The sequence below is a fragment of the Conger conger genome, chromosome 2 (assembly GCF_963514075.1).
Source record: "Conger conger chromosome 2, fConCon1.1, whole genome shotgun sequence".
NCBI lineage: Eukaryota > Metazoa > Chordata > Actinopteri > Anguilliformes > Congridae > Conger > Conger conger.
Window position 1 is genome coordinate 4,876,152 of NC_083761.1, and position 15,745 is coordinate 4,891,896.

Sequence of the window (15,745 nt, forward strand, 5' to 3'; positions counted from 1 at the left end):
GGGGAGTCCTGGGGGGGGGGCAGAAAGGTTGTTAGCATCTTTATCCTTGTTAGCATCGTTAGCGTCACAGAGCAATAGAAGATCGAAGGCACAAACAAACATGCTTTTTCAAACATTATATAACGAGTATTACACCAATTTTGTATGTTTTTCTGGGGGGGGGGGGGGGGGGGGGTGGCATCTGAGGTGAGATTTGAACCTCTCACTCGTCCAAATATTTATTGGACGAACGCACTACCTGTCAGCTACGACGAAAAAACGATGTTCTTTTGAATTCGAGGGTTATGTCATCAGGGAGTGTGTTGTCGCGGTAACCTCCTACGAGCCTTCACTTTCACTGCACTTCACAGTGCTCGCTGGCGAACTAGCCCAGCTAACCCCGCTACACTTAAAGTCTAATGGACCGTAAGTGGCTTTGGATAGACGCGTCAGGGAGATGGTAAAATGGCGGTTATCGGTGTGTTACCCGGCTCCCCGGCGGACTCCAGGCTCAGGACCAGCTGCTGCGTCTCCATGTTGAACAGGCCCGTCTCCCCCGGTGCTGAACGAGGTCACCATGTGGGCGGGCTCACTGCACACCAGGTCCACCGACGAGGGGATTCCCAGCTCTGCGACAGGAGGAGAGCGCTGTCAATCAAACCTACCCTTAAACAGCATTCTGTTTCTATCGTTCTGTTTCTATCGACATCTTGTGTGTGCCATCGTGTGCACGTGAGCAAAATAAACTTTTATTTATCAAGCACATTTCATACAGGTCTGGGAAACACTGTGATGATGTTCATGGAGGTAAAAACAGAAAGGAAATGCAGAAGAAGGGGTCTTTTCAGCGCTTATCCTGGTTATGGGTATGCACTTTGTTGTACGTCGCTCTGGACAAGAGCGTTTGCCAAATGCCATTAATGTAATGTAAAGACAATACAAAACATTAAAAAGACAATATAAAACATTTAAAAAATTATAGCTGTGAACGGCTGTTGATTTATCGATTAATTTATTCATTACTATTAACGCAATTACTGCATTTGTTAGAGCCACTGAAAAGCAAACGGTCCCTTCTCCTGTCGTATGAACACATTCATCATGTCCATCCGTGTTACAGACGTCAAGCTGAGGCAGAGATGCCTACCCTCAAACAAAAAGTTTTATTTGCGGAACAGAGATGACCATATATGGGAACTTATGGGAAAGTTTCTGACAAAGCCCTCTGTCAGCTCAGATCAGTCAATGAAAGACAGGGAATATGGGGGGGGGGGGGGGGGGGGGGATCTGTCATTGTCAAAAATAGAATCGAGAGCATCTGGCAAGTTTTAGCTGCTATGCTGCAGATCAACTTGCGTTGGCTGAAATCACCGTCTCCACTTGGAACTTACAGAAGATTGTCATTCATCAGAAATAACCGTTTCATCAGTAAAGCATTTCAGCAGAAGTTTGGTGGACTTTTCACATGTGAGAGTGTGCAGTATACCTGATTGGGCTCATAGTGGCATGAGTTTATGACGCTGAGGAGAGTCCTTACGTCGCAGTGTTGAACACATAAAAGCAGGGGTTCCCCAAGTGAACCTTCATACATTTACGCAGATGCTGACTGGACAGCAGTAGGGGAGATTGCAGCACACTGATTGGTCAGGAGTAGAAGAGATGCAGGGTGCCGATTGGTCAGCAGTAGGGCAGATGCAGCGTGCTGATTGGTCACTCACCTCTGTTCTCGTTGAAGACGGCGAGGGCGGGGGAGGTGTCTGCGGCGTTCCACAGCCTCACCGTGCCGTCGCCCGAGCAGGAGAGGAGGCGATGGTGGGCCGAACTGTACACCAGGCCCCACACTGCGTCTGTGTGCCCGCACAGCGCCCCCCGCAGGACCGACGGCTCTGTGACAGCGGAGAGACACCAGGCCCGTCAACTCGATCAACGGTCAACGGTCAACAGTCAACGTTCAACAGTCAACGGTCAACACTCAGTCAACGGTCAACAGTCAACGGTCAACAGTCAACGGTCAACGGTCAACGGTCAACACTCAGTCAAGAGTCAAGAGTCAAGAGTCAACACTTACAGAAATGGAGTACACTTGCGATAGATTAAAATCTATCATCAAGACCGGAAAAGAAGTCTACATCACAGCTATTTTACCTCACACTTTACCTCACATTGCTATTTTGGGGGATCGGGTCTGGTCGTTCTGTTTTCTGCTACTCTGCAAAGCGTCTTTGTGACAGTCTTCTGCAAAACGTTCTACACAATTAAAACTGAATTGAACTGAACTTAAATTATGGGAAACCATCAGGCACCAGGCCAAAAGGAACTTTCTAGTTTTTGTTGTTTTTGTTTTGGTACAGCCAGCTAAGCAGGGCACAAGATTGCGTCCGACCAGGAGACAAGCATTCACGAGGGGTGAGTTTCGCCTCCCGACAGGCTCAACTGCGGACACCCCGTGACTGAGGAAATCAGTGCCAAATTTCCCTGGAAGGCTAAAGCAGTTCAGTCACTGAACCTTAAATCACATGGTGCCTAATCATGTGTCCTCTCATAGAGAGAGCCAAACTGTGCCAAAGGTTTTTCTGTTTTAGGTTTTTTTTTGCTGACCACACGGCTGTAGTAGTGATTCAGTCCAACCCGTTTCACAACGTTAGCGTTGCTTAACCACGAGCGGGAGCGGGGTGCATAAACAAGCGTCGCACACATGACAATCTATGGTCTATCTTCACAAACCCTGAACTGTAGCCTAGTGACTAAGGCGCATGACTGCATTGCTCCAGGGGAGGATTGTCCCCTGCTTAGTCTAATCAACTGCAAGTCACTTTGGATAAAAGCATCAGCTAAATGACAAATGATTATTATTATTATTATTACATTTGTTAGAGCCACTGCAAAGCTAAGGTCCCTTCTCCTGTACTGTGGCTTGCATGTGAGTGTGTGCGAATGGGTGAATGAGAAGCATCGATTTTTATTCAAGAGCTGTACACGCTTTGGATAAAGGCGCTATATAAATTCGAAGCCGGCCAGGCCGTACCATACGAGTCGTAGGGGTCGATGTTCGGGTTGGGGGTGTTCCAGCTTTGGATGGTGCCGTCCACGCCCCCGCTGAAGCACTGCTCCCCCGACGAGCTCATGACCACACACAGCACAGAGCCCCTGTGAGGGAGGGGGGAGAGAGGTGAGGGCTGAGTCTGGAGGCGGTGGGGGCGGGTGGTGGGGCGGTCGGGGTGTCGGGGGTTAGCCCAAAACAAGCGGTACTGTTGTACAGCTATGACTCCAAGCTTCACAATGACATATGACAAGGGGTTGTTTTTGTCTGGGTTTGATCCGTTTGGGACTGTACATATTGGTGTGATGGAAACATCTCCATAGGCGGACAATGAGGATAAAGGACACATGAGCAGGTGATGACAGGGAGATAAAGAACGCTACCAGGCCCCGCAGGCTGTGCCATTTTCCACTTGTGTGTAAACGGGAAAGAGTCGCTCTGTGTGTGTGTGTGTGTGTGTGTGTGTGTGAGGTGTGAGCCGGCTTACCTGTGGGCCCTGAAGGTGTATATGGGTTCCACATCGAGAGCGGCACTCCTGGGAGAGAGAGAGAGAGAGAGAGAGAGGAAGAGAGAGACGAGAGAGGAGAGAGAGAGGAGAGAGAGAAAGAGAGAGAGGAGAGAGGAGAGAGAGAGATGAGAGAGGAAGAGAGAGAGAGGATAGAGGAGAGAGAGAGAGAGAGGAGAGAGAGCGTCACACACAGCTCTGAGACGACTCCTCAACCCAACACATTTAAATGAAGCCTTTAGAGGCCCAGTCTAATATCTGGTGGCTCATAAAATGCTAATGGCTCATAATGAACAAAACGACAGAGCTATGGTGCAACTGCCTGGAATTATAACCCCATAAAAAGCACTTCAAAAGGAAAAATAAGTATGTAAAATGAGTGTCAGATCGACACCACTTCCCTGTTCATCTTCACCTTCCGCATTTTCACTCGTCTTCATTGTTTGATATAACAAACTATGTGGCCTCATCACCATGGAAACAAACTCATCACTCACTGGTCGGGCGAGTTATGGAAAGAATAGTTGATGACCCGAGACCCTCGCAGTTAACGCGGGGCGGGGGGTGGCACCCCAGCGAGACGGCGGTAAGGCTTACTTCTTGGCGGGCGCGGTCTTCTGCAGGTTCCACATCTTGAGCGTGTGGTCCTCGGAGGCGGTGACCAGGACGGGTTCCACCGGGTGGAACGCCAGGCCGCGGATGGCGTCGAAGTGGCTCCGCAGCGTGAACTTGGGGTTCCACGTCTTCCTCAGCGCGTCTTTGTTGTTGGTGATCTGGGGGGCGGAGACAGCAGGGCCTGTAACCGTGCCGCCTGACTGTGCCAAACGGGTTCTAAACAGGAGGTAACCATTCCCCAAACTGTGCCAAACGGGTTCTAAACAGGAGGTAACCTTTCCCAAACTGTGCCAAACGGGTTCTAAACAGGAGGTAACCATTCCCCAAACTGTGCCAAACGGGTTCTAAACAGGAGGTAACCATTCCCAAACTGTGCCAAACGGGTTCTAAACAGGAAGTAACCATTCCCAAACGGGTTCTAAGCAGGAGGTAACCATTCCCAAACTGTGCCAAACGGGTTCTAAACAGGAAGTAACCATTCCCAAACGGGTTCTAAACAGGAAGTAACCATTCTCAAACTGTGCCAAACGGGTTCTAAACAGGAGGTAACCATTCCCAAACGGGTTCTAAGCAGGAGGTAACCATTCCCAAACTGTGCCAAACGGGTTCTAAACAGGAAGTAACCATTCCCAAACGGGTTCTAAACAGGAAGTAACCATTCTCAAACTGTGCCAAACGGGTTCTAAACAGGAAGTAACCATTCCCAAACGGGTTCTAAACAGGAAGTAACCATTCTCAAACTGTGCCAAACGGGTTCTAAACAGGAGGTAACCATTTCCAAGCTTTAGTAAATGGGTTTTAATCGTTCACAAAATCTACTAAACGGGTTCCAAAAAGGAGTTAAACATTCCCAAATGTGAGTAAATTGGTTCTGAAATGGAGGAAAACTTTCCCAAACCATGGTTCTAAACAGGAGGTAAGCATTCCCATGTACTGTACTGAACATAACGCACTGCAATATCATACAACAGGATGCGTGTAATGGGATGTACATTAAATGGCAATTACATTTAGGGATTTAGCAGAACCACTTATGCGGAATAAATAAAAAGTGCATGCAAACGGTAAGTCTTAGATAAACAGAACCTCATGAATCCGTGAAGACAAACACATATCTGAGTCAATTATGAAGATAAGCTGGACTCAGATGATTAAAGCTTAATCTGTAGAGTTAAGCTAGCAGTTATACACATGGAAGTGGTTGTGTGCTGTGGCTTTTAACAAGAGTAAAAAAAAAAAAAAACATCGCCTGAATATAGTTCAAGGAGTAATACAAAACAGAAAACATTTTACAAAATACCAAAACAATGTAAATAATGTGATACATGGCAATGTAGTAGAATGTAATATAATGCAATGGGTTTTTATACGTTCCCCTGCTGGCAATAGTACTACTACTATATTTAACTGCGACACCATTAAGTGAAACATAAAGATCAGCTGCCAGCGTCAGATCGGTGTTCAGAAACGCGGCTCAAAAGCACGTCTCACCCCCAGACCCACAGTCATCGTGTCACTTTATGAGAAATTGATTCGGACAAAAAAAAAAAAGCTGCGGTTAATATTGACATTAACGGGGAGCTGGAGGTCGATTCCTACGCCGAGTCTGTGTGCGAGGGAGTTAATAGATTTCCGCGTGTTGTTTACCGCTTCTCCCCCGACCCCCCCCACCCCCGTGTTTGCCGAACGCCGCAAATACAATTTATTCTCACAGAACGGGCGGCTTGTGCTCCTACGGCTGGGACTGTTTGGCACGAACAGAGCGGAAAAACGGCCATCGCGTCGGTTTCTACTCTTTCTCCGCCGCATGTCCAGTTGAGGGTAACAATTAAACAACAACGATAAAACATTTTTTTAAAAGCTACCCAGAATGCATCTGTACTGACCATCGCGGCTGGAAGCTGGCAGCGGAGGGCTGCTGCGGCTAAAAGCCGTGCCGCTAATTTCCTCTTCATTAGCAACGCTTTCTGACAGCGCCAAGTCATTAGCGGCGCGATATTTAATCTACATATCGCCACAGATGTTCCCACTGGAGAGAGCATCCTCAACCGATCAATCTATCCTTTTCTCCGGTTAAAGTGCCGTTGTTTATTTCAGCTAGCCCGCTAAAGCATTCAGCCCCAGACCGAAAAAATACATGTTTACAGAGAAATTAATCCCAAACGGTTGCCTGTGAAGGAACTTGGCATCGGCATCGAGGATTTTCAACGAGGCAATGCACCACTACGTGAGGACTGGGTCACTAAAGATTTAGCAGAGAAAACAGCACCTAGCTACTCTGAGTGGAAACTTTATCCCCGAAACGTTCAACGGCAAGTGGGGTGCTTTGATTGAACGCACGTTTTTTGGGGCTCAACCCCGCCCTTCAGCCAACGGTATTTATAGGCGTGGCTGCACCCCACATTTTCGTTGGTGGAACTTGCATCGTAGGTGTTTTTAGGGTCCTCATTTTGTAAGTCTTTTCAGTGTCCTCACTACGTAAGCGTGTGTTCAGGATCCTCATTTTGTAAGTGTGTTTACACGGTCCTCACTATATAGGTGTTTTCAGGGGTCCACACTCTGCAGGTGTGTTTTCAGGTCCTCACTTTACAGGTGTGTTTTCAGGGTCCTCACTACATAGGTGCGTTTTCAGGGTCCTCACTTTGCAGGTGTGTTTTCAGGGGTCCTCACTTTGCAGGTGTGTTTTCAGGGTCCTCACTACATAGGTGTGTTTTCAGGGTCCTCACTACATAGGTGTGTGTTCAGGATCCTCATTTTGTAAGTGTGTTTACACGGTCCTCACTACATAGGTGTTTTCAGGGGTCCACACTCTGCAGGTGTGTTTTCAGGGTCCTCACTACGTCGGTGTGTTTTCAGGGTCCTCACTTTGCAGGTGTGTTTTCAGGGGTCCTCACTACAAAGGTGTGTTTTCAGGGTCCGCACTACATAGGTGTGTTTTCAGGGTCCTCACTACATAGGTGTGTTTTCGAGGTCCTCACTACACAGGTGTGTTTTCAGGATCCTCACTACACAGGTGTGTTTTCGGGGTCCTCACTACACAGGTGTGTTTTCGGGGCGGTACTCACATCGTACGCCAGGCTGTCGGCCTCGTTGGCCACCGTCAGGCCCGCCAGCTCGCCCAGGCCCAGCTCACTCTCCATCGCCTCGTCCCCGCCCATGATGAACGACTTCCCCGACGTGGGCGGGAACGTCATGGCCTCCACTAGAAACAGAAACACACACACACACATCACACACACGTTTCAGACGTCACGTCAGAGTGAGTGCGGTACACAGGCTAACCTCTCCCTCCAACATCCCCAGATTTCTTCCCATCTGGGAGTTGTGCTCTCACCACTGTTGGAAGGTTCCCCCCCGACTAGGGTGTTTTTTTTTTTTGTATCATTCCAAGCTATAGATCACATTTTGCTAATTGTTGTAAACACACTTTTACCATTAACTGATTAACTGATGACGTGTTGGAAACAGGCAGTAGCAGCCATTACCAGCAACTGGAGCAAAGCCAAACGTGATTGGTGGAGACGGTTTGACTATAGGATGGACCTGGGAGGAGCTTGAAAGGATCCACCAATCACGTTACTCCATTCTGTCCTATTCTATTTGCAGCTATGCCATAAGTTTCTCTCTATTTTCTTTGAGTAAGCAGGAAAGACGTGCGTTCAAGACTGCAAACTGGGAACTACTGTTGCAACAAACCGATATTGTAAAATGATTTTGAATGAGCCATTTAGTCGGCCATCAATGGCTTTTCAATAGAAATGGATGCGACTTTGGCCTAACAGTGCTATGCAGAGAACTGACTGCTTACAGGGAGTAAGAAATACGACGTTAATTAAAGTGCATAATAACAGCCGAACGATTGTCAACTTGGGTTCGTCAAAGTCTGAATATGTGGGCGAAAGCTAGCTAACGTTTGCAGTCTGGAACGCATGCCAGGACTATGTTACGGTGGTCCAGTAGGGGGCGCTACTACCTTCGTCAGCGCGGTTGGCTTCCTGCTCGTTGAGCCGGGGGACACTCGGCCTCGCGGGGGGGGTGACGGACGGCTGCATGGGGGGCAGGTCCTCCGCGTCCCGCAGGTTGGCCAACATGTCCTGGAGCTTGGACCGGTTGGGTCCTGGGCGGGGGGGGGGGGGGGGAGGTTGGTGGAGGGCAGGAGGGGTTTTGGAGGGGGACATTATTAATACTAATACACAAAGGTTACGGATAAACAACAAACTCGCAAATGAGCAAAAGCGAAAAAGAACGAATAAACAAACCGAATTAAGCGAAAGAAAGGCATTGAACATTTGTAAACAGAGGGAGAGAGAAGAGCATGAGTACTTTCTCAGATAAAGAGCAGGCACAGGTTCAGAAAGCAGTGGAGATTTTGAGGAGAGAGTAGAGAGAGCTTGGCTTGTGTTGCTGTAGCAGCACCCCCTTTTTGTTGAGGAACTCGCGAGCATGCGACAGAAGAACTCAAAGCAAAGTATGAGCATGACGGTTGAGTTGAACCCCCCCCCACCCCACCCCCCACCCCACCCCACCCCCTCAAAGCAATGACTCACCCACCTCAGTACGCAACCGAAAAAAATTAAAGTAACAAAATAAAAAAAACTTTCATTCAACAAATGACAATAGTTGGTGGGGGGGGGGGGGGTGGACAGGAGTAAAATAATGAAGAGGATTAAGGCAAGAAAATAATTAAGAGAATTAAAAGGTGGCTAAAACTGCGGAAATAAAAAGATAATAGGGTAGGAAGAAGATAATTAGCAGACAAACATAAACAGGAGGATTAGGACATTTAGCCAAGCTCAGCGTTTAGCGGTCCGTGAAAAAGAAAAACTAAAGCAGAGGACAAGAAGGTGGGCGATGGTGAGTGAAATCTGGGATTTAGACTTGAGCATGAAATGGAGCGTTGATAGATAGAAAATGGCGGCGTGTAGCTAGCCCAGGTAGAGAGAGTGATGTCAGATTGCGGCACTAGCTGATGCCAAGGCCCAAAAGGGGCAAGGCCCCCTGGAGGATGGTTGTGGTAATGGCCTGAACGTACGGGCCTGAGCTGCTGCATTTCCGTTATATTTGGTCTCTGGCAGTGGTAGCCAACCCCGTTCCTGAAGATCTACCGCCCTCTAGTTTTTCACTCCAACCCTAACATAGTACATCTCATTCAATGGCTAGAGATCTGCATTGAACTGCTAATTCTGAGTCAGGTGTGCCGAATTATGGCCGGAGTGAAAGCCTACAGGATGGTAGAACTCTAGGAACAGGGTTGGGCAGCCCTGCTCTAGCTGTTGAACGAGGTGTGCTTTGTTAGGGTTGGAGTGAAAACCTACAGGACGGCAGATCTCCAGGAACAGGGTTGGGCAGCCCTGCTCTAGCTGTTGAACGAGGTGTGCTTTGTTAGGGTTGGAGTGAAAACCTACAGGGCGGTAGATCTCCAGGAACAGGGTTGGGCAGCCCTGCTCTATCTGTTCAGTGAGGTGTGCTTTGTTAGGGTTGGAGTGTAAACCTACAGGACGGTAGATCTCCAGAAACAAGGTTAGTTACCACTGCTCGTGGTTTCCACACACGTTTCGGGGCCAGAGGAAGATGTACAGTCTAGCGTGCAGCTGGGTGAATCAACAACAGCTTCATCCAGCGAGAAGGACAAAAAAAAATGGGGATGAAAGTAAAGCCAAAGGAGAGACAAAGCCTGGGGAGGGAGGGTGGGAGGGCTAGAATGGCTGGCCAATCAGCCGTTGCCCTGGCACTGACGAGTGTTTTCACCCACACGGCGACGTAAACAGAGGGGAAAAACAGAACGAAAAAACGGGTGGGCTGACGAGAGAAAAGAAAAGAGAATGAAGAGAACAGGAATGATGGAGGGATGAGGGATGAATGAGTGAACACAAGGAGGGGACGTTAACAAACACACACCATTTGTCTTTGTGAAACCCTCTGTGATTTGGGGAGGGGGGGGGGGAGGGGAGGGGAGAACCTCAAACAAAGAAACGGAGAACGAGGAACAAACAAAAAAACGAAAGACCGACACGGCGCAAAGGAAGGAAGGAGGGCGAGAGGCGAGTCCCAACGTGCCAGAAAGAACAAACAGAAGGAGAGATGGAGGGAAGGAAGAAAGGAAGGAGAGAAAGTTCATTGCGATCGATTATTTAGTAATTTCTTTTTTTTTTTCTTATTCTTTTTTTTTCCCCCAGAAAAAGAGCTTGTTAGCGGAAGAAGGGGAGAGGCGGCGCCCCCTAGTGGACTTACTCTTCACCCCCTTTTTGCCCTTGCGCTCCTTTCTGTACTGCTCCTTCAGTTTGGTTATCAGATTTTGGTCCACATCCCAGGCCTCTGACATGGGACACTGTTCTTCCTTCTCTACAGGGAGGGGAGAGACACACCAACAGGCCGTTCAGTCCCGGAGGCCCAAAAAACACTTCCCTCTCGCTCGTTAAAATAAAAATAACAGAAAAGAAAAAAATGGCCTCTGTGGTTTTACCGAACAAAAGAGAAGGTAAATAAAGAATATGACTGAATAAGCCTGGGATAGAGGATGGAGGATGCCAGGGGGCTTGCTGTTGTTGTTGTTGTTGTTGTTTTGGGGGCGAAAAGGGAAGGTTTCGCACCTCCGTGGGGACCAATTACAGCCATTGATGCTGATTTTTGTTTCATGTTAAGGCCAATGGGGGGGGCGCTGTTGAGCAGTCGGCCCTGTTTTGATTGGCTAGGGGGGGGGGGGGGCCTGGTCAGAGCTGGAGTACGTATCTACACACAGCCATGAGGGGACGATACCAACATGTACACCCAGGAAGAAAATCATCTCAATTCTCTTCCGATGGGAACAGAGGGATGGAAAAAGACGGATAAAGGTGGCCATCACAGGGAATTCACACTGGGAATTTTTCCGTTGTGTTTTTTTTTTTTTTTTTTTTCTTAACAAACAACAAAGGGCACAGAAAACACACAAACTGCAGGCAAACACACAGGATATTAAAAACCACAAACACCGAAGATTCGATACCTAAACCGTTCCCCCCATTTCACGCACACACACACACACACACACACACAAAAAAAGACCACCGCACATCGTAGATATAACTCAATTTGGTGACTCGCAGCAATTCTGAAAACGAAGCGTGAAGACATTAATTAATTGAAAAGAAAAGAAAGAAAAAAAACATTTTAAAATAAACAGTATTGACACCGAGACAACCGTCACGCCATCTATTCGTAAGTGCCACTGCTTCCCCATACTTTCACAGTTCGGAGAAATAGCGAGCGCTTTTTTAGAGCTACTAGTATTACAGTGCAGCCATCTTGGAAGAAGGCAGGTTGTGACATCACTAGGTAAGTTCGGGTTCAGGTGCTCAAACTATTCCATTTCTTTTTTTTTTTTTTTAATATTTTTTAGGCCATTTTCAGCTTTATTGGACAGTATACAGTATAGAGATACAGGAAGAATGGGTGCGAGAGAGAGGGGAAGACATGCGACAAATGTCGGACGGTCGTCGGATTCGAACCGCCGACGTCGCGGCTCGCAATGAGCATGCGGTCAGTGCTCTGCAGGCTGCGCCACCGAGACACCCACTATTCCATTTCTGGAGCTGATTTCCGATCAACAAGGAGTCATGAGGGAAAACGCTAAAAGGAGAACCCAAGGACAGTCCTTTCGTTTCTGCCCGGGGACGCTCAAACGAGTCTTAGCGATCATTACGTATTAATTTTCACAAACTGCCCCCTGATGAAAGCACAACTGCAGTGCGGCTGGCTGATCCTACCTGCGGACAAAATCGTCCCTGTTTATCAAAGACAATTCATTATCCCGCAACTGAAACACCACATCAAAAATCTTTAAAACTGATGTGTTACAGCTGTTTCCACGGTCCTCGTGAACGAATAATTCATCGGTGAATTTTATTTCACTGACATTAAGTTCAGCGAGCAACGCGGACAGTGCTTCAGACATGAAGGCGGTGTCTAAGCTCCCCCGTGGCAACGAGAGGCTAATTACCCCTGGGTTTTATATTTACTCAACATTAAAGGATTAACCTCAAGGCCTGAGTGCAAATTTGCTGAAAGCCACTTCAGTTCATTTAAAAGGACCGCAGTCCAAACAGAGGGGGGCCAGAGAGGGGGCGGACAGAAGCCGGGCAACATCCCAAACCGCACACACTCCACTGGTCTCAGATCAGTCACTGACACCAAGTAACCACCCTACAAACCTTTGCTTGGGATGAGGGAATAATACCCCAAATCTCTCTCTCACCCCAGTCTGTGCTGCACCCCAAATCTCTCTCACCCCAGTGTCCTGTACCCCAAATCTCTCTCTCACCCCAGTTTGTGCTGTACCCCAAATCTCTCTCTCACCCCAGTTTGTGCTGTACCCCAAATCTCTCTCACCCCAGTTTGTGCTGTACCCCAAATCTCTCTCTCACCCCAGTTTGTGCTGTACCCCAAATCTCTCACCACAGTTTGTGCTGCACCCCAAATCTCTTCCTCACCCCAGTTTGTGCTGTACCCCAAATCTCTCTCACCCCAGTTTGTGCTGTACCCCAAATCTCTTCCTCACCCCAGTTTGTGCTGTACCCCAAATCTCTTCCTCACCCCAGTGTCCTGTACCCCAAATCTCTCTCTCACCCCAGTCTGTGCTGTACCCCAAATCTCTCTCACCCCAGTTTGTGCTGTACCCCAAATCTCTTCCTCACCCCAGTTTGTGCTGTACCCCAAATCTCTTCCTCACCCCAGTGTCCTGTACCCCAAATCTCTCTCTCACCCCAGTTTGTGCTGTACCCCAAATCTCTCTCTCACCCCAGTTTGTGCTGTACCCCAAATCTCTTCCTCACCCCAGTGTCCTGTACCCAAAATCTCTCTCTCACCCCAGTCTGTGCTGTACCCCAAATCTGTATCTCACCCCAGTCTGTGCTGTACCCCAAATCTCTCTCACCCCAGTCTGTGCTGTACCCCAAATCTCTCTCACCCCAGTTTGTGCTGTACCCCAAATCTCTTCCTCACCCCAGTTTATGCTGTACCCCAAATCTCTTCCTCACCCCAGTGTCCTGTACCCCAAATCTCTTCCTCACCCCAGTCTGTGCTGTACCCCAAATCTCTCTCTCACCCCAGTGTCCTGTACCCCAAATCTCTTCCTCACCCCAGTCTGTCCTGTACCCCAAATCTCTCTCACCCCAGTGTCCTGTACCCCAAATCTCTCTCACCCCAGTTTGTGCTGTACCCCAAATCTCTCTCACCCCAGTTTGTGCTGTACCCCAAATCTCTCTCTCACCCCAGTTTGTGCTGTACCCCAAATCTCTCACCACAGTTTGTGCTGCACCCCAAATCTCTTCCTCACCCCAGTTTGTGTTGTACCCCAAATCTCTTCCTCACCCCAGTTTGTGCTGTACCCCAAATCTCTCTCACCCCAGTTTGTGCTGTACCCCAAATCTCTTCCTCACCCCAGTTTGTGCTGTACCCCAAATCTCTTCCTCACCTCAGTGTCCTGTACCCCAAATCTCTCTCTCACCCCAGTCTGTGCTGTACCCCAAATCTCTCTCACCCCAGTTTGTGCTGTACCCCAAATCTCTTCCTCACCCCAGTGTCCTGTACCCCAAATCTCTCTCTCACCCCAGTTTGTGCTGTACCCCAAATCTCTTCCTCACCCCAGTTTGTGCTGTACCCCAAATCTCTCTCTCACCCCAGTCTGTGCTGTACCCCAAATCTGTATCTCACCCCAGTCTGTGCTGTACCCCAAATCTCTCTCACCCCAGTCTGTGCTGTACCCCAAATCTCTTCCTCACCCCAGTTTGTGCTGTACCCCAAATCTCTTCCTCACCCCAGTTTATGCTGTACCCCAAATCTCTTCCTCACCCCAGTGTCCTGTACCCCAAATCTCTTCCTCACCCCAGTCTGTGCTGTACCCCAAATCTCTCTCTCACCCCAGTGTCCTGTACCCCAAATCTCTTCCTCACCCCAGTCTGTCCTGTACCCCAAATCTCTCTCACCCCAGTGTGCTGTACCCCAAATCTCTCTCTCACCCCAGTGTCCTGTACCCCAAATCTCTCTCTCACCCCAGTGTCCTGTACCCCAAATCTCTCTCACCCCAGTGTCCTGTACCCCAAATCTCTCTCACCCCAGTGTGCTGTACCCCAAATCTCTCTCTCACCCCAGTGTCCTGTACCCCAAATCTCTCTCACCCCAGTGTCCTGTACCCCAAATCTCTCTCACCCGAGTGTCCTGTACCCCAAATCTCTCTCACCCCACTGTCCTGTACCCCAAATCTCTTCCTCACCCCAGTCTGTGCTGTACCCCAAATCTCTCTCTCACCCCAGTGTCCTGTACCCCAAATCTCTTCCTCACCCCAGTCTGTCCTGTACCCCAAATCTCTCTCACCCCAGTGTGCTGTACCCCAAATCTCTCTCTCACCCCAGTGTCCTGTACCCCAAATCTCTCTCTCACCCCAGTGTCCTGTACCCCAAATCTCTCTCACCCCAGTGTCCTGTACCCCAAATCTCTCTCACCCCAGTGTGCTGTACCCCAAATCTCTCTCTCACCCCAGTGTCCTGTACCCCAAATCTCTCTCACCCCAGTGTCCTGTACCCCAAATCTCTCTCACCCCAGTGTCCTGTACCCCAAATCTCTCTCACCCCACTGTCCTGTACCCCAAATCTCTTCCTCACCCCAGTCTGTGCTGTACCCCAAATCTCTCTCACCCCAGTGTCCTGTACCCCAAATCTCTCTCACCCCAGTGTCCTGTACCCCAAATCTCTCTCACCCCCAGTGTGCTGTACCCCAAATCTCTCTCTCACCCCAGTGTCCTGTACCCCAAATCTCTCTCACCCCAGTGTCCTGTACCCCAAATCTCTCTCACCCCAGTGTCCTGTACCCCAAATCTCTCTCACCCCAGTGTGCTGTACCCCAAATCTCTCTCTCACCCCAGTGTCCTGTACCCCAAATCTCTCTCACCCCAGTGTCCTGTACCCCAAATCTCTCTCACCCCAGTGTCCTGTACCCCAAATCTCTCTCACCCCAGTGTCCTGTACCCCAAATCTCTCTCACCCCAGTGTCCTGTACCCCAAATCTCTCTCACCCCAGTGTCCTGTACCCCAAATCTCTCTCACCCCAGTGTCCTGTACCCCAAATCTCTCTCACCCCAGTGTCCTGTACCCCAAATCTCTCTCACCCCAGTCCGTCCCGTCCCCGGCGCTCCGGGATTCCGGCGATCCGTCCAGCTCGTCGGGGCTGGCCAGGAAGTCGAAGCCCTTCAGGGCCTCCTCCGTGTCGGGATCGGGATCGTCGCTGATGTCCGCCGAGGACGAGGAGGGTGATGAAGAGCCCTTCTTCCTCATCGTCTGAGAAAGAGAGAGAGAGGGGGGGGGGGGTCAGGGAGGGAAGCCACACCGCAGGGTTCTGTAAACACACTCCAATATGTGTGTGTGTGTGTGTGTGCGTGTGTGTGCGTGTGTGTATGTGCGCTCACGGAGTGCGTGTATGTGTATGAGCATGTGTGTACGGGTGAGTGTGTGCCCACTGAGTGTGTGTATGTGTGTGTGTGTGTGTGTGTGTGTGTAGGGGGGTGTGTGAACTCACTGAGTGTGTGTGTGTGTGTGCAGGGGGGTGTGTGAGCTCACTGAGTGTGTGTGTGTGTG

General features: G+C 49.3%; 1 protein-coding gene across 1 annotated transcript in view; it reads right to left on the reverse strand.

The window, feature by feature from the left end:
• strn (striatin, calmodulin binding protein) overlaps positions 1-15,745 on the reverse strand; it is a 79,275-nt gene that overhangs the window by 1,914 nt on the left and 61,616 nt on the right. The window contains 10 exon segments of the mRNA XM_061232826.1: positions 466-536; positions 538-608; positions 1,698-1,865; positions 3,005-3,126; positions 3,507-3,554; positions 4,122-4,297; positions 7,205-7,341; positions 8,113-8,256; positions 10,371-10,481; positions 15,280-15,448. Of these exon segments, the coding sequence (XP_061088810.1) occupies positions 466-536; positions 538-608; positions 1,698-1,865; positions 3,005-3,126; positions 3,507-3,554; positions 4,122-4,297; positions 7,205-7,341; positions 8,113-8,256; positions 10,371-10,481; positions 15,280-15,448 (1,217 nt within the window).